This window comes from Humulus lupulus, chromosome 6 (assembly GCF_963169125.1).
Source record: "Humulus lupulus chromosome 6, drHumLupu1.1, whole genome shotgun sequence".
NCBI classification, from domain to species: domain Eukaryota; kingdom Viridiplantae; phylum Streptophyta; class Magnoliopsida; order Rosales; family Cannabaceae; genus Humulus; species Humulus lupulus.
In genome coordinates, this window is record NC_084798.1 from 26,916,117 (window position 1) to 26,935,756 (window position 19,640).

The 19,640-nt window shown below is 34.8% G+C and overlaps 1 protein-coding gene across 1 annotated transcript; it reads right to left on the reverse strand.

Moving 5' to 3' along the window:
* Positions 1-384: 384 nt before the first annotated feature.
* LOC133781951 (cytoplasmic tRNA 2-thiolation protein 1) lies at positions 385-18,669 on the reverse strand. Its single transcript, XM_062221066.1, has 10 exons — positions 18,426-18,669; positions 18,030-18,144; positions 17,219-17,361; positions 16,850-16,969; positions 9,082-9,194; positions 8,876-8,968; positions 8,734-8,774; positions 8,339-8,405; positions 8,099-8,210; positions 385-1,080 (listed from the first exon to the last, which is right to left on the reverse strand). The coding sequence occupies exons 1-10, from the start codon at positions 18,528-18,530 to the stop codon at positions 916-918; spliced, it is 1,074 nt and encodes a 357-aa protein (XP_062077050.1). The 5' UTR covers positions 18,531-18,669; the 3' UTR covers positions 385-915.
* Positions 18,670-19,640: the final 971 nt, after the last annotated feature.

The window sequence follows — 19,640 nt, forward strand, 5'->3', positions numbered from 1 at the left end:
ACGTAATTGATATAATTACATATATAATGCAAGTTTTACATCAGTTGTGAATAAATTACATATCCGTTACTTTGTATTACTCATACAGTGCAACAGGACCAGTCCCCGAACAAGACTACAGCCAACCCTATATGTATAGCTATATGTTCATGTTTTTTTATGTATATACTTTTGTTGCAATAAAATACAAAAATTATGTTTCGTATTTATAATCTATACCTTCAAACCAATATCATTATATCTCAACTATTGAGTTTCTTTGTAGCAAGAAATATTGACCAGAAATTTATAAATTACTTCATTCTCTCTTTCAGCAAAATTTCCTATCCATATTTAAAATAAAATAAAAAAGTAACAGAACTGGCGTAAAGTATACTCAGCAAAAATAACAGCAGGTCGTTATTAGGAGAAATTCAAAATGATATAAAGAAAGAAATTAGCGTATCCCGGTATCTCGCAAAATGATTATCTAATCACTATAACAAAATGAATAATAGAGTCAACAGTAGAAGCCAAGATTGATACCTCAAGCAGATGATACAAAATCTCCGATTCAAATTAGCTGCCGTCTCTCAATCATAACAGCTAATGTGGAAGTTTTCTCCAAAAATCAGCATCCAATTTATCCATTCCTTAATACACACAGAAAAATTTTCTTCACTGCCCTTCAAAATTTTGATAAAAATATATAGGTTACAATTTTCCACATCTGAATTTTTTATTCAACCTTGTTCTGATTGCTGAGGCCGACGCCAGTGGATTGTATTCAAGTAATTCTTTACTTGTTTCGGTTATATATAAGATCCTATCACAATCACCATGATAATCAGATATGCAACATTGCGGTGGGCTTACCAGTCTATGAAAAACTTCTGGTTTGCCTTCAAGTCTACTAGAGCAAAACTAAGGCCTGTATCAGAAGTCCAGAGATCCACATTGTTTGCTCTCTATACTTTTTGTAACATTACTTTCTTTCACATCCTTCTTACAATCATTATTTACTGCTCGACTCCGTCCGATGCCAAGCTTTGGCAGACCCCGATTCAACCCATCAAGTAAAACACAAGCTTTACACCATTTCTGCAAAATAAATCATAAAATTCAAAGCTGATAAGTTAAACTAAATTTATTAACCCCACTACCACTTCTAGCTAATTTTAGCCTTGTTTAGAAAGCGTGTTTGAGTTTGAATTAAGGTTGTTTTGAGTCGCTTTGGAGCCCTTTTATGCTTGTGTTGCTTTGTTTTAGGTTCAAGCATGTTTAATAGGGATTGCAGTAGCATGTGGAGAAATCATGAGAATCAAAATGCTCATTTTGACAACCTCGGGAGTTAAAGAAACTTGATGGATGCTAATTGGTTACTTGGCGCTGGTATAGGCTTGAAGTGGCAAGTTTTGGCAGAAAAGGCAATTAGCACCGCGACGCTCGAGTTTTGAGCCGCGGCAGTCACACAGTTAAGTGTCACGGCATTGCAAAGTCCAGAAAGCAAATTTCAAGATTCAATTAGAGTCGCGGCTCTTGAAGTAGGGCCGGGACGCTGTATGTTTAACAGTCGCGGCGCCTGGGGAGTCAGATACAACAATAATTCTGGCATTTGAAGTAGGGCCGCAACGCCACTTTCTTGATCCACGGCACGATTTTTCATACGCGCGTTTTGACTTTATTTTAGCGAGGGTAGAATGAAAATTTTGGAGGAATAACGATTGTAAAACCTAAAAGTTTAGTTTTGGAGACATGCAAACGGGTTGAACTCAAAAAATAGAAGGTGGAGGCTAGAGATTGAAGATTGGATCGGGTCTAGAGTTCCTTTCTTCTTTCTTCCATTATTTTTATGTTAAACTATTAGTTTATATGTTATTTTAGATTGACTATGAACTAATATTATTCTTAGGGTATCTAATTGACTCTTTTGAAACTTTATTATGATTTAATGCATTTGTCTATTTCTTCATCTAAAAGTTACTCAATTTGTGTTTATTGTGTATGTGATTGATTGCGCACCTTTTACATACGATTTATGAATTTGAATCAAAACTTGAAAAGTGAGATTTGAATATGCTAAAATTGAGTAGACGTAGATTTCAATTTTGAACTAGAGTATCAAATTGGTCTATGTGATTTAGGGATGTATTTATTGCTTCCTATTGTTTGAATTGGCCATAGAAATATAGGGAATTCATATTAGGTCGAGTTTTCTATTTCTTAATGTTTCGGTAGTAATTGCATTAGAGAATAATAGAGTGGATAGTAGAGAAGATTAGTGTAACGCCCCACGCACTATGGCTGCTTCCTGGAATGACGACTGACCTTACAAACCAACATGAGTCCTTCCAGTGTGTTTTGTCCTCACTGGCACGCTTCCTGGAAAAACTTCCTAGGAGGTCACCCATCTTGAGATTACTCCAGGTCAAGCACGCTTAACTTTGGAGTTCTCAAGTGATGAGCTACCGAAAAGAAGATGCATTTTGTTGGCATAGGTAGTACCCATCAATCCATTTAAGCCATCTCCAACTATGTAGTGTCATACCTACAAAGTCTTAGAATCATCACACTTGACCTTCCTCAGGCGGTGTGGGATTGCACAGTATTACCCGGTCTTTCCCCATACAGATCACGGGATACTGACTGTCATAATTAGAATTCCTAATTGTCATCAATCTGAATTTAATCCTTGTTCTTGTTATTATTTGATTGTTGCAATTTTCATTTAATTATGCTTTCTTGTTTTTAAATTTTACAAATTCAATTTTTCTTAGCCAAATAGAAATTTAATTTTTGTTAGCCAAATAGAAATTAGGAATTAATTATTTGGTAATTGATAAATCAATCTTCGTGGGACGATACTTGGTCTTACCAAGATTTATTACAAATTGCGATTACACATACTTGTGTAGCGTAAAATCCACAACACTACTCAATCAGGAAAGGTCACCATGTGTTGCCAGCCGTCAACATATACTTCAAACTCATACACCATTACTCTTTCCAAAAGAAAATCAAGAACTACTCAGTAATGATTCACATATCCCTTTTTATGTTAGGCAAGAACAATACAAATGAACAGAAAGAAATTAAAAATCACAAAAGGTTGTAAAAGAATCATTATTATGAAGATCAAAAAAGAGATGATCAAGAATCACTATTTACAGCCGAGACATGATTTCCTAGATAATGAACACACGTACTTGCAAAAATAAATTATTAGTAACTGTAGAAATAGTGATAGCATGTGTAAATACCTAGGGTGTGTTGTGTAGCTAAGCATAGGTTGTAATATTTATTTCTTTCTTTTTTAGCTATCTTGTACATTGTAATTTGCCTATATATTGGCCTTTCTATTCTTCAATAAAATCATATTAGAAGAATTAATCCCAAAAACCTACACGGTATCAGAGCCTTTGTAGTCCAAAATTAGGAAATCTTTCCAAATTTTTTTCTGGCATTTCTTTAAAATAAAAAATTTGGGGTTTAGTTCATAGAGGCTCAAACTTAGAAATCATTTTTACACTTGTCATCTAATCTCACCTCCTACCCAGAAAGCTTGCCCCAACTCCAATCGGCAAAACCCCAAAGGTCGAGGTCCAGACGAGTTGCGCGTGAGTCACGCACACCACCACATGTCACGGGCTGACATTAGGCCGGCATGTTACACTACACTCCCCGGCGTCTTCTCCCGCACGCGCGCATGTAGGCATGTGACAGTGTCGTCGGACACCTTTCTCCGGCGTCTTCCTCCTTGGCACTTCCTGCTTCGGCTGTGACTCTTCATCTCGTGTTCTCCCACCATTTCATCAAAGAGTTGCATTTTTGTGCTAAATTTTTTCCATCTATCTTGAGTTCATCAACATCTTATTTTCCGGCTACCCATTCATACACCCTTCTTTGATGCCCATTCATCATGAGAATCCAATCTCCAAAATTTCATGGTTGCTCAATCTCAGCAATTTATTTCAACTTCATAGGAGCCCTCTACCAACCATCACAAAATCAACCACATCTCAAAGGAACAAAGTTTGCCACCTCTCAAAACACCTCTGAACCCTCTTTGACATTTTATGCAGCAGCCACGACCACATACAATTGAGGCAAATGTCAATATAATGTGTCATCAAGGTTCTTCGTCTCACACATTCACTGTATCTGCCAACAAAGGTCTTTGGATAGTGGATTCAGGGGCTTCGACCACATGACGGGTGATTTACAGGTCTTCACCACCTTCAAACTATGTGCTAATTGCTCCACCGTCAGAATTGTCGATGGATCCTTCTCAAAGGTGATAGGGATTGATTCTGTAAAATTATCAGATGATCTTCTCCGTTTATCTGATTTATTTGTCCCTAAATTAAGTTGCAATCTTCTCTTAATAAACAAACTCACAAGAGATTTGAATTATGTGACTAAATTCTATCCAAATCTTTCTCAATTTTAGGTTATGGGCTCGTCGAAGGTGATTGGCAGTGTTGAAATGCATGATGAACTCTATATTCTCAAATATTACCCTAAAAGTAAACAAGTTCACAGATCAAGTTGTGGTGACCATTTCAATTCTGTTTCTCATTTTGTGTCTATTTCAAATGACAACCTTATCATGTTGTGGCATTTCCGCCTTGGACTTCCAAATTTTGGTTATCTTGAAAAACTCTATCCTCAATAATTTATCCATAAACGATCAAAAAAATTTCATTGTGAAGCCTGTCAACTTGTTAAACACACCCAAAACTCTTATCTCAATTTTTCTTACAAACCTTCAAAACATTTTTCAATCATACACAGTGATATTTGGGGACCCTCACAGGCAACAAATATTAATGGATCTAGATGATTCACAATTACAAAGAGGGTTTATCACACTAGGACAACATGGACTTTTATCATGAAAGAAAAATCAGAAATTGTTTTTATCTTTAAAAATTTTCTATTCCATGATTCAAAATCAATTCAACCAAAAAATCTAAATTCTGAAAACTTACAATGGGAAGGAATATTTTAACTCCATTCTTGGTTCATACTTGTTAGAGCAAGGGATTGTTCATATTAGTTCATGTGTTGATACTCCACAGCAAAATGGAGTGGCTGAGAGAAAAAACAAACATCTTCTTGAAGTTTCTAGATCCACTATGTTTTCAAATCATGTTCCTAAACAGTTGCAGGGGGAATTCGTACTCACAGCTACCTATCTCATAAATCGTATGCCTAGCCAAGTATTACAATTCAAAACCCCAAGAAATTTGTTACTCGCAACATTCCCTCATATCTCAACTTTCTCCTCAAATCTTCCACTCAAAGTCTTCGGCTATACTGCTTTTCTCCATATTTATGATGACAAAAAAGCAAAGCTTAATCCAAAGTCTCACAAATGTCTCTTCATCGGCTATTCCAGCACTCAAAAGGGTATAAATGTTACTCCCCAATTACAAAGAGAGTTTATAACACATGAATGTCACCTTTTTTTAACACCAATTTTTCTTTGGGAAACTCTTCAGGATCATCAAGCCACATTTCTTCAACCCAATGTCTTGACACATGAACATCATCAAACTGCTCAACCCTTACATGTGTTGTCACAGTCAACCGGTTCTCCCTTACCTTCTTCTTTGCCTATCCAACCAAATCTCAGCCCAAAAAACACATGCAGCCCATCCTCCTCACTTCCTATAGTCAGTCCGACCTCATTTTCCTCCGATGAAAATCCAAACACTATCTCAAACGTACCGCCACTTCAAACTCAAGCACAATTTGATATAGGTAACAAAAAACTTTGTATTTATAGCAGGAGAAAAGCTGGGAATGTATAGGTCAACATGCAAGACAAACTGTTCAAACACTCATCTGAGCTCTCGCGGCCTTGAAAATCATGAAGATGATTCTATGACTCGTGAGTTAGTTTCTCCTACTATTGATGACATTGACCTGCCTATTGCTCTTCGAAATGGTGTTAGAACTTGTATTATTCACCCTATAGAGAAATATATTACTTATGGGAAATTAATACCTATGTACCGAGTCTGTCTCTTTCCTTGATCTTATTCAGATTACTACAGACATTTATGAGGCCTTGAAAGATCCTAAATGGAAGATTGCAATCGATGAAGAAATCAATGCTCTTGAGAAAAAAGGTACTTGGGTTCTCACTAAGTTCCCTCAAGGAAAGCAGACAGTTGTAAGTGGATTTCCACAGTCAAGAATAACTCAGATGGGAGTATCAACAGATTCAAGGCTCGGTTGATTACGAAAGGGTTCACTCAATCATATGGTATTGACTATCAAGAGACCATTGCTCCCGTCGCCAAGCTTAACATAGTAAGAGCTTTGTTATCACTTGTTGTAAATTGTTATTAGCCCTTATATCAGTTGGATGTAAAAAATGCCTTCTTGAATGGGGAACTCGAAGAAATCTAATGAAATTCCACAAGGGATAAAAAAAATACTCCAGTGGTCGAGTAGTGTGCAAACTTCTAAAAAATATTTATGGCTTGTAACGGTCACCTCGGCATGGTTTGATAGATTTGCAAAGTCAGTTATTAAACATGGATATACTCAAAGTCAGGTTGATCATACCTTGTTTGTTAAGTTCTCTTCAACAGGGAAGCTGACAATTCTTGTTGTCTATGTGGATGACATAATCCTGTCTATGCGAAATTTCAGATCTCAAAAAACTTCTTGCCTCAGAATTTGAAATCAAAGATTTTGGATTCCTCAAATACTTTCTTGGAATGAAAGTAGCTCGATCCAAAGATGGAATTGTTATATCTCAACAAAAGTATATCCTAGACCTTTTAAAAAAACTGGAATGAATGGAAGTAAGTCTATTGACACTCCAATGGATCCAAACTTGAAAGCAATTCAAAGTGAGGATTCAACTCCAATAGAGGGGGAGTTATCAAAGATAGGTGAGGAAACTAATCTATGTCTCTCATACTAGAGCTGATATCGCTTTCTCTGTCAGCGTGGTAAGCCAACATATGTACAATCCTTTCAAGGAGCACTTGGAAGCAGTTCGTCGTATTCTACGATATTTGAAAATGACACCAAGTCTCAGGTCTCAGTTTGCACTTCAGATAACACAACAATCGAGACTTAGAAGTCTACACAGATTCTAGTTGGGCTGGAGAGCTGACCGACAGACGATCAACCAATCACTTGGCGCAACAAAAAGCACTCTGTGGTCTCAAGGAGTACTGCAGAGTCGGAATATCGTGCTTTGGTCTTAGGTATGTGTGAAGGAATGTAGCTCAAAAGGTTGATGAATGAGTTGAGAATTGACTCTCCTGAGTCATTTAAGATTTAAGATGTACAATGATAGTCAAGCTGTAATCAACATTGCGAAGAATCTGGTTCACCGTGGTAGAACTAAACATGTTTAAATAGACTGACAATTCATTTTTTAGAAAGTAAATTCAAAGGTCATTGATCTCAACTACATTTCCACAAAGAAACAGATTGCTGACATCCTAACAAAGGTTCCACCAAGAACGAGTTTCGAAGAATTTAATTCCAAACTAGGTTTGTATAACATATAAAACTCAAGCTTGAGGGGGAGTGTAGAAATAGTGATAGCATGTGTAAATACCTTGGGTGTGTTGCGCGGCTAAGCATAGCTTGTAATATTTATTTCATTTTTAGCTATCTTATACATTGTAATTTGCCTATATATTGGCCTTTCTATTCTTCAATAAAATCATATTAGAAAAGTTAATCTCAAAAACCTACTGTAACCATACAGACAATACAATTGCAACCTGGGATTCTCTTATAGGCACCAAAGAAATGCTTCTGTGCAAAAGAAAGTTACAAAAGCTACATATAACAAGACATGAGCACTATTCAGTAAAACAATAAATCATAATTGTACACAGATTCCAAACTCCTGTAAAAGCTATGTGATCACGAGGCTGTGACAAACTTGTGTGCTGATAAGGAAACCAGTAGTATCACATTCAGACTAAGCGGACCAATATTTGAAGGACAAAAATAATTGAGCTTGTGCCGAAAGCATCAAGACATGGTCGCTATAACTCCAAAATATATCTTACTCATTAAGGTACTTTTTCAGACTCCATCACTATTTCATGCAGATGCTAGACTGAGATGAACATACCTGGCTTGAAATGTAACCACAGCGTTCACATGTCCCCTGCTCTGGCATTTTTGTTGTAGTGGAAATCCTAAAGTCCTCTCCTGATTTGATAATGTCAAGTATTGCCCTAGGCCTGCATCAGCAACCATATAGAAAGTCAATCTAATTGCCCAATATATATAGGCACCAAGAAAATGCTCTAAAAATTAATTAAATTATTCCGGGCAAACTACTGATGTTAAACATGCAAAAGTAAATAACCTTATTCTCTCCAAATCCTTGATGAACTCCCGAGCAAAACCACGATATGCATTTGGAGAGTAAATGCCTGTAATTTATAAACAAACAATCAATAATCTTTAATTGGACAAATATTAAATGAAATAATCACAATTTGATGACATTCAAGTAAAACTATGTCTTTTCGTTTGTATATGTTTTCATGCAAGTGTTTGTGCTTGACCATGTGCATGAATTTGCCTAGAATCCAGGAAACACGTCCACATTTCTAGTATGATCTAAGAATGCAAGAAATAAGTAACAAAAATATTCATTTATCGAAAAGAATTTAGTGACACCAAAAGAAATCGTACAAGGAAAGAACACAAGGAATCTTATTTAAATGAATCTAAAAAACTTAAAATAAGAGAATTTACACTCAGTGGAAAAGTAGTCCAGCCTCTTGAAATAGGCATACGTTCATATGCAGTTAAGGATTTGCAATAATGTAACCTGAAATGAGAGATGAATAACAAATAGCACAAGATATAGATAATGATAGTATTTGAACAAGGATATATAACAATCTCCTTCTCATATGTGTACTTAAAAGGTTTGCACCGGGGAATTGGTCCATCTTCACCAGTGGTTATTGCAGTGCATCTACTCAATCTACAAAGAAAAGACGGTAATTTATACCTATACAAACAAAAAATAGAAGAGAAATAATCATTTGTAAAAAAGGGGGGTGAAGAACAGAAGGACAAGGAATGACCAATGCACACCTAGCAATATCACCACGTAATATGTTTAATAAAACTGTTTCAGCAATATCATCTGCATTATGTCCAGTAGCGACCTTGTCCACTTTCAACAGTGCAGCACCCCGATCAAGGGCCTTAAAGATGTGAGTGGAGAGAGAGGATCAGATTCAGATGACTCTTCTCCATTAAAAGGATCCGAACTCAAAAAATCATATAAAACAGAGAAAGAGGCCATCAATCATACTCAAACAAAGTTCCCAATATACAAAAACTTAACATTTTAGAACTTCAACTGTATAAATTGAACTCCCATTCACTTGCACAGGTTTATAGGGAGGCAATTCTATTGGATCAGAGCTTCACAAAATATTAAACAAAAAAAATGAAATAAAAATAAACAAAGAAATCAAAGATGTAATATAGATTTTACAGGAGTTTTTATGCAAATGTCGGATTCCAGAAACCAATGAATCAAGTATATGAGTAGCATGGTATTAAAAAATGGTGGACGCGTCCGCCGCGCCTCAAGGCGAGGCGGTGAAAAATGTGTCTGGGGTGCCGCCTCATTGGGTGGCAGTGAGGTGCACGCCTCACAATGATGAGGCGCAAAACATACCAAAAAGTATGCCTCATCTTTTTATTCTTTTTTTTTTTGCTGCTTATTATGCCTCACGTGGGCCTTTTTCAATTGTTTTTAAATGGTTTTTTGGGGCTTTAAAATAAGTTAAAAGGGCTCAAGTTTGGGCCTTGTTTTAGCATATTTTAATTAAATGAAATAGGAATAGTAGAAAATCCTAAAATCATTTCTCTCCTTCTCCAACATCACCTCATGGCAGCTCTCCCCTCTCATCTCTCTTTCTCCCGACAACAGCTCTCCTCTCTCATCTCAGCTCTCCCTCGCGAACTCTCTCTATCCCTCTCCATCTCACGCAATTTCTCTCCTCATCATCTCATTTTTTTTCTCACCTTCTTTATTTCTCAAAGTCAAGGCACCCACCAGCCACTAGGCTAGCATTGATTGTTTTAGAGAGATAATTTCTTGAAACTTCTCTATTTTTTTTTTTTTTGTATTTTCATTTTTTTTTTCATTTTTTTTTTTTAAATTGCTGAATTTTTTTTATTTTATGATTTTAGTTTTTGAATTTAAGTTAGGAAGGGATGAGTAGAAAGGATCCTGTGTAGAAGTAGTGTTGAAATTGAAGTGCCGAGAGAAGTGGAAAAAAAAGATACAAATATTTGAAGTATAATTTTTGTAATAAGGATATTAAGGGAGGGGTGAAGAGAGCGAAAGATCTTGCTTGCACACACAAAGATGTGAAACCATGTCCTAAAGTACTTAAAGAAGTCAAAAAGATGAGATGAGTCAATATTTGAAAAACTTTGAAAATATAAAATTTATTTCTCAACATAAATTTGATGAGGCAGTAGATTGTGGATCTTACTTTGGTAGTGGACCTAGTGGTGGTAGTGGCACTCCTTTGGAGGGCATGAACTCTTGTCCTAGCAGTAGTTTTAGAGGGTGTTAGAGGGCCTATGGATCGATTTATGGAAAATAAAGAACATGATGAAAATGAAAAAATGATCGCTGCCACAAAAATAACTCCAACGAGTGCTAAAGAGCACTGAAATCAAGTTTGCTTGGATATTGGGAGATCCTTTTTGAGAATGGATCTCATTTAATTGTGCAAAAAGTCCATCATATTTCAATATGTTGCGTCCGATTGGGAATTATGGTTGAGGATTGAAAGCTTCTACAATGCATGAGATGGGGACTTGGACACTAAAAGAAGAGAAGACAACATCTGAAATTGTGAATGAGATAAAAGCAACATGGAAACAAACGGGGGTTTCATTATTAGCAGATGGTTGGTCATATACGAGAAATAGGAGTCGGATCAATTTTCTAGTTAACAACCACTATGTGACTATTTTTTTGAAAACTATTGATGCCTCAGATTGCGTAAAAGATACACAAATTATGCAAATTGCTTGATGGTGTTATTGAAGATATTGCCGAAGATATTGTCATTCAGGTGATCACTAATGATGCAAGTGCATATAAGGCAGCGGAAAGATTGTTAATGAAGACGAGGAAAAGTTTGTATTGGACTTCGTGTGTTGCTCATTGTATTGATTTGATGCTTGAGAAAATTGGAGAATTCCACAACATAAAAATGCTTTGCTTGAAGCAAAGAGAGTTGGCAATTTAATCTATAACCATCCATGGGTATTGAGTTTAACAAGAAAATTTGCAAAAAAAAGATCTTCGATCATCACACAATTCACATCTGCTTTTATAACTTTAGAAAGTATACATCAATTGAAGCAACCACTACAAATGATGTTCATTTCAAAAGAATGGTCAAGTTGTGCACATGTTTTAAGAATAGTTGATGGTGAGAGGACACCAACAATGAGATTTATTTATAGTGCTATGGATAAGGCAAAAGAAAAGATAGCGAAGAACTTAGATGGAGATTAGTCTTCCTATAAGGAGATTTGGGATATCATTGATCAAAAGTGGAATGTAAATTGCATCGCGACTTACATGCAACTACATATCACTTGAATCATTGATTTAGATGGAGTCCTTATGCTTCTGAGCAACCATAAATTAAAGAGTAATGATATGTGCACCCAAAATATGCACCCAAACATTACACAGTGACGTGTCACTGCTTTTTAAAACAGTAGGTCTCAATTTTAATAAATGTGATTGGCTAGGCTAAACTATCACATCACTGTGTGTTATGTTTGAGCGTATATTTTGGGTGCACATATCATTACTCTAAATTAAAACCGGTTTGTACAAGCGCATGGATAGACTCAATAAGGACCAAGAAACGTATGTAAAGGTCGATGCCCAACTTTATGTGTATAAATACAAGCGGGGATTGTTTGGCTTCAGATCATCCTTGACATCATACTTAACACGTGCACCTGGTTAATACTTGTACTTTTATCAAATTTTTTGTTTCATTATAGTTTATATTATAAAATAAATTATTCACTATTTTACATCTTTTTTCATGTCTTTAATTTGTACAGTTAAATGGTGGGATAACTTTGGATATGAAATTCCAGAACTTAAAACATTTGTAACAAGAATTCTAGGTCTTACTTGTTCGGCATTGGCATGTGAACGTAACTGGAGTACGTTCAATCAAGTGCACACATAGAGAAGAAATCGCCTAAGCACAAACAAGGTTTTGAAAGGCGAAATCGTGAGGCAAGGCATTTTCTCTTAGTACCGCGAGGCGTAAGCCTCAAGGCGCAACGAGGCGTGCCCCTAAACAATAAGAACAAATAAAATTTATAAAATATCATAAAATTCATAACAAACAACACATAATTTTATATCGAAGTCATAAAAGTAGTAGTTATAAGTCTTAAAATCATATAGACGAAATGCATTAAGTCTTCAAGAATTCATCATTTTCTCCATCACTGTCATGAAATTGTATACCGCGACCATCACCTCCATCTTCATCGTCATTTTCTCCTCCTTCAAATTCATCTCCCTCATCCAAATTCACTTCAATATCTGTCTTTTTTTACGTTGCTTCATAATATGTAACTATGAATAAATGATAAAACTAAGTCTATTATTTATAATATAAACATATAATTTGAGTTCTAAAAGTAACCTTTTTTTGGTGCTTGATTTCTTTTCCTCTTCCTTGTTGCTAAACTTCCGCCCTCATCCTCAATCTCAATTTTCCCACCAACTTCAATTGCTCTACTATCATCATCATCTTCATCATTTGGATTGGCTACCATTCATCTTCAGAAGACACATTTTCAACAATCAAAAGATTATCTTCCTCTTTTAGTGATTGTTTCTTAAAAAATTTGTGCTTCAACATTTTGTTGTACATAATGTACACCAAACTATTCATCTTATTTGTGCCTAGGCAATTTCTTCTCTGTGTGCACTTGATTGTACTCCAATTACGTTCACATGCCAATGCTAAACAAGTAAGACCTAGAATTCTTGTTGCAAATGTTTTAAGTTTTGGAACTTCATCGCCAAAGTTATCCCACCATTCAACTATACAAATTAAAAACATAAAAAAAGAAGCAAAGTAGTGAATAATTTATTTTATAATATAAACTATAATGAAACAAAAAATGAGATATAAACGTAAGTATTCACCACGTGGACATGATAAGTATGATATCAAGGATGATCTGAAGTCCATCCTGCTTGTATTTATACACATCAAGTTGGGCATCAACCTTCACATATATTTCTTGGTCCTTGTTGAGTCTATCAATGCACTTGTACAAACTGGTTTTAATCTCTAAATGCTCAAAAACATTGGGACTCCATCTGAATCGAGGATTCAAGTACTCTCGCGATGCAATTGAAACTCCCACTTTTGATCAATGATATCCCAAATCTCCTTATGGGAAGACACATCTCTATCTATGCTATTCGCTATCTTTTTTTTGTCTCATCTATTGCACCATAAATAAATCTCATTGCTGATGTCCTCTCACCATCAACTATTCTTAAAACATGCACAAGGGGTTGTGGTTTTGATAGAATAAACCTCACTAGGCCAAAATGTATTATCATTCATTATGATTTTCTTCACAGCTTTTCCTTCAGGTTTCTTTGCCCATGCACAACTTGATTATTCTTTTGAAACGAACATTATTTGTAGTAGTTGGTTCAATTGATGCATACTTTCTAAAGTTAAAAAGGCAGTGACGAATCGTGTGATAGTCGGTCGAAGATCATCTTTCTTTGCAAAATTTCTTGTTAAACTCAACACCCATTGATGGTTATGGATGAAATTACCAACTCTCTTTGCTTTAGACAAAGCATTTTTATGTTGTGGCAATTCTCCAATTTTCTCAAGTATCAAATCAATACAACGAGTCTAATACAAACTTTTCCTCTTCTCCATTAATAATCTTCCAGCTGTCTTGTATACACTTGCTTTACCAGTGATCACCTAAATGACAATATCTTCTCCAATTTCTTCAATAACATCAAGCAATTCGAACAATTTTTGTGCATCTTTTACACAATCTGATGCATCAATAGTTTGTTAACTAGAAAATTGATCAGACTCCTATTTCTCATATCTGACCAACCATCTGATAATAATGAAACCCTCATTTGTTTCCATGTTGCTTTTATCTCATTTACAATTTCAGATGTTGTCTTCTCTTCTTCTTTCAATATCCAAGTCATCTTCTCATGCATTGTAGGAGCTTTCAATCCTCGACCATAATTCCCAACCAAACGCAACATATTGAAATACGATGGGCTTCTTGCACAATTAAATGAGATCTCATTCTAAAAAAAAAAATCATCCAATATTCAAGCAAACTTGATTTCGGTGCTCTTTAGCACTCGTTGGAGTCATTTTTGTGGCAGTAGTCATTTTTTTCATTTCCGTCTTCTTTATTCTCCATAAATCAATCTATAGGTCCTCTAACATCTCTAGAACTACCGCTAGGACAAGAGTTCATGCCCTCCAAAGGAGTGCCACTACCACCACTAGGTCCACTACCAAAGTAAGATCCACAATCTACCGCCTCATCAAATTTTCGTTGAGAAATAAATTTTGTATTTTCAAAGTCTTTCAAATATTGACTCATCTCATCCTTGACTTCTTTAGGTACTTTAGGACATGGTTTCACATCTTTGTGTGTGCAAGCAAGATGTTCTTTCACTCTCTTCACCCCTCCCTTAATATCCTTACTACAAAAGTTACACTTCATATATTTGTATTACTTTATTCCACTTTCTCTCAACACTTCAATTTCAACACTATACTTCCAAGCGAGATATTTTCTACTCGTCACTTCCCAACTTAAATTCAGAAACTAAAATCATAAAATAAAATAAAAAAACTCAACAACTTTAAAACAAAAAATAAGGAAAATTGAAATACAAAAAAAAAAAATCGAGAAGATTCAATAAATTATTTACCTCTCTAAAACAATCAACACTAACCTAGTGGCTGGTGGCTGCCTTGACTTTGAGAAATAGAGGAGCTGAGACAAAAAAATGAGATGATGAGGAGAGAGATTGTGTGAGAAGAAGAGGGATGGAGAGAGAGTTCGTGAAGGAGAACTGAGATGAGAGAAAAGTTATTGCCGTGAGAAAGAGAGATGAGAGAGGAGAGCTATCGTGAGGTGATGTTGGAGAAGGAGATAAATGATTTTAGGGATTTCTACTATCTCTATTTCATTTACTTGAAATATGCTAAAACAGGACCCAAACTTAAGCCCATTTAACTTATTTTAAAGCCCAAAAAACCACTTAAAAACAATTGAAAAAAGCCCACGTGAGGCACAATAAAACAACAAAAAAAATGAGGAATGCGCCTAATACGCCTTGGTATGTTTTGCGTGCCTCACATCCGCCTCATCATTGTGAGGCGTGCACCTCACTGCCACCCTATGAGGCAGCGCCTCAGACACGGTATTTCACCGCCGCACCTCTAGGCGTATGCCTGGACCGTTTTTTAAAACCATGAGCACAAATAAGATGAATAGTTTGGTGTACATTATGTACAACAAAAAGTTGAAGCACCATTTTTTTAAGAAACAATCACGAAGAGAGGAAAATCATCATTTGATTGTAGAAAATGTGTCTTATGATGAATGGGTAGCCAATCCAAATGATGAAGAGGATAATGATAGTAGAGCAATTGAAGTTGGTGGGGAAATTGAGATTGAGGGTGAGGGCGAAAGTTTAGCACCAAGGAAAAGGAAAAGGAAAAGAAATCAAGCTCCAAAGAAAAGTTACTTTTAGAACTCAAATTATATGTTTATATTATAAAGTATAGACTTAGTTTTATCATTTATTCATAGTTACATGTTATGAAATAATGTAGGAAAAGACAGATATTGAAGTGAATTGGATGAGGAAGGTGAATTTGAAGGAGAAAATGACAGTGAAGGTCAAGCTATACAATTTCATGACAGTGATGATGGAGAAAATGATGACTTCTTAGAGATTTAATGCATTTCATCTATGATTTTAAGACTTATAACTAGTACTTTTATGACTTTGATATGGAATTATGTGTTGTTTGTTATTAATTCATGAATTTTATGATATTTTATAAGTTTTATTTGTTCTTATTGTTGAGGCGTACGCCTCGTTACGCCTCGCGGTACTAAGAGAAAATGCCTCACCTCACGATTTCGCCTTTCAATACCTTGATGAGTAGTTTGATGTCTCACTAAATTAGGCCATTAGTAGGAATGGAAAATAGTTCAATACTTGCAAACTACATATTAAGGAAAGCTTGATGATTCTCCTTGTAATTATAAATGCATGAAATTAACGTGTTTCCACTAAATTATGGATGATAGCGACCTTTTTTTAATAAGATACACTCATGGGGCTTGAACCTCGTAAAACATATCCTCACCCACCCTGCTATCCAACCACTTGAAGAGACTAGCCCAAGTGGCTCATGGATATCACTCTTAGAAGCTATTTTTGGTTGTTTGTTTGTTTGAAAAATCTTCCCACTCGTATGCAAACAAGCTGCAAGATTTTTGGCCATAAATGTGAACATATGGCACTGAATGGTAGTTTTCCATAATCTAATTGCATGTACCACTATCTATGTTTATGGTCCAACCCCACATATGAAAAATAACACCTAAGCTCCAATTCAATTAGAGAAGAACTGAAACAGGTAAGTTACATGAATATTAATGTTTCTTTAACTAACAGCAAACAGGAAGATCCATAATCGAAACCAAAAATACTAAAAGAAAAATTAAATGAAATTAATATATCATCATGTACCTGCCGACGAAAAACACCGCAAAATGTGCAATTATTTTTTAGACCGATCACCTTTACTATTTCATCCATAGTCCATCCATATAAATCTTTGTACGAGACAACTTTCAGTGGCAGTCCATACTGAAAATCAATTAGAGAACAAATAAGTCATTCAGAATATTGTAATTAGACATACAAATAACAATTGTTAATTTTGGGTGAGATTGTAAGGGAAACAACATGGAGATTGTTGAAGACTCATGCGACAAGAATGAAACTTCCAAAGAAAAAGAAGCAGAAAATACACAGACTAAAATTTACATTCAAACCGTTACAAAGGATTTAACATAAAGAAAAACAAAGCATCACTCGTTAATTTATTTATTTTACCTGTATCTCATTTCTTTTGACAGTTTCAAGAGAATCATCCCTGTATCCTGTAATGCCCTCATCAACGGACAAGAGAAAGAGATCTAGGCCGTACTGGTGCTGCCTATTCAACTTGGATAAGACATATGCGAGGACAGTGGAATCTACAAAAGACGTGATAAGAATACCAAATAAATATTATGCAAGGAAAGGAGGGGGAAAATCTTATAATTGATAGAAATGCACTACTAGCATAGACTCACAATTGGAAATAGAAGAATATTAAATAGTAATAACTAATTAGGCTGACTTATGGCTCTGTGATCTTAGCAACTCAAATATACATATAGATTGACATTTAATTCTACCCAATTTTCAAGTATAGTTTGCATCTACTGAACCTGGAGATGAAAAAAAACTCTGCTTCCAACAGTAGTTTCAGCAATATATATGTACATAAATAAACAAATGTACATAATTTATATTAGCTCCCATATGAAGTATACACATTAGTTTAACCACTCATTTCCCAACTTCCTACAGCTATATTAGTTCTCACTCCCTCCAGACTTTTTCCTCTATCTTTTTGTATTGCTTTCTACAACAACAGAACAAACTAATGAGAATCCACTAGAAACCTCCTATCATGAAATTAGTGCCAAAATACTCTGCCTCTATTTCGCATTCATAGATTCAAAATCAATTATCATTCCTAATATTTCATACATTTACTTAGAAAGCTCATAAGCTGAACTAAACAGCCTTTTTTTTTAAATTCGAAATTCACATAACCTCTGCAACCACAGATAGAAGGAAACAAGAAAGCCCTCACCTTTACCACCAGAAGCACCAATGGCAATGCGTTCCCCGGGCTTAAATAACTGATTCTCAACGATTACTTGATGAATCTCCTCCTCAAATGCCTCGTAGAAACACTCCCTGCAAATCTTTACAACACACCAAAATTCAAAACATACACAATCCAAGCGATTCCAAACTCAATTATACAAAACTTGTTACTTTTTCAACATTATAACAAACCTTGGCATAGTAATTGAGCTATGTTTTCTCAAAATGAACTACATAGTCCAGGGTTTTGCTTTCAACATCGTCCGGTAAGCAAACAAGAAAATCTAGAATTGTAAAAAATTCTTTTCAACTTTTTTTTTCCTCAGCAGCCAAACAAGAAGGTAACAAAATTCAGAACCCTAAAAGAGTATGTGTGTACCTGGTCTAGGGTTTTGGGTCTCTTGAGGGCGGGTCTTCTCTTGTTACAGACACAGCACAGACGAGACCCTGTGGTTTGGGGCTTGGAATCGACTCCTTTCTCCATGGAAGAAGCTGCGTAAAAAGCTCGGAAAACTAGTGACTGCTATGGAGTTGAGCTGAGCAGTAGAGCTCTTTGCTTTTCCGGCGCTTCCTCTGCTGCTAGAATAAAACAAAAAAGAGTCGCCTCTTTCCGTACGAAATCGGGTACCCGCTTTATAACCCGTTTATAAATACTACTGTCCCACTAAATTCTATTTGAAAATATATTACTTCCTCGGAAAAGAAAATAATATTAATAATTTATTTACTCAATTTATATTTCTTCCCTGCATTTTTTATTTTTTTTCAAAAAAAATATCTTATACATTGAGCCATCAATCATGCTCAACTCAAAAAAAAATTATTATATCACTTCTATATAAAAAAAATGTGTATATGAAGAAATTTTTTTTATTTTAACACTTTATTTTATTAAATTTAATGAAATATTCTATATATTTAACAAAATATATTTTTAAAACTAATTAAAATATATTTTTATTAATTATATTAATATAAATTTAAATATTATAAAATATCATTATTATATTAATATTTAATATAAAACTACATATATAATAATTATTATATTAATATAAATTTAAATTCAAATTCAAATATTAAGAAATATCATTATTATAATAATATATAATGCAAGAATAAATATTTAATAATTATATTAATATAAATTTAAATATTATAAAATATTAATATGAGTTCAAATATTATAAAATATTATTATTATAATGATATTTAATAGAAAATTAAATATTTAATACTTATATTTAATATTTAATACTTATTATAACAATATTTAATACAAAACTAGATTTAATATTTAATCATATTCTAAACATCCCGATTATGTATGCTTGCTCAAAAAATTTATCTATGTCCTTAAGCAAGCCCCTCGTACTTGGTATCAACATTTTACTGATTATGTCATTACCATGGGTTTCTCTCACAGTGTGTCTGATCACTCATTATTTATTTATCTATCTTTATTGTAACGATATGGCTTACATTCTTCTTTATGTAGATGACATTATTCTTACTGCTTCCTCAGATGCTCTTCGACAATCAATAATGTCTAAACTCGGGTCTGAATTTGCTATGAAGGACTTAGGTCCTCTAA

Coding starts and splice junctions, on each gene's coding strand:
- LOC133781951 (XM_062221066.1), bottom strand. CDS start 18,530: ATGGAGAAAGGAGTCGATTCCAAGCCCCAAACCACAGGGTCTCGTCTG. Junction 17,362..18,029: donor TGGTGCTTCTGGTGGTAAAG/GTGAGGGCTTTC, acceptor CGTCTTTTGTAG/ATTCCACTGTCCTCGCATAT. Junction 8,406..8,733: donor GGACTACTTTTCCACTGAGT/GTAAATTCTCTT, acceptor TATAAATTACAG/GCATTTACTCTCCAAATGCA.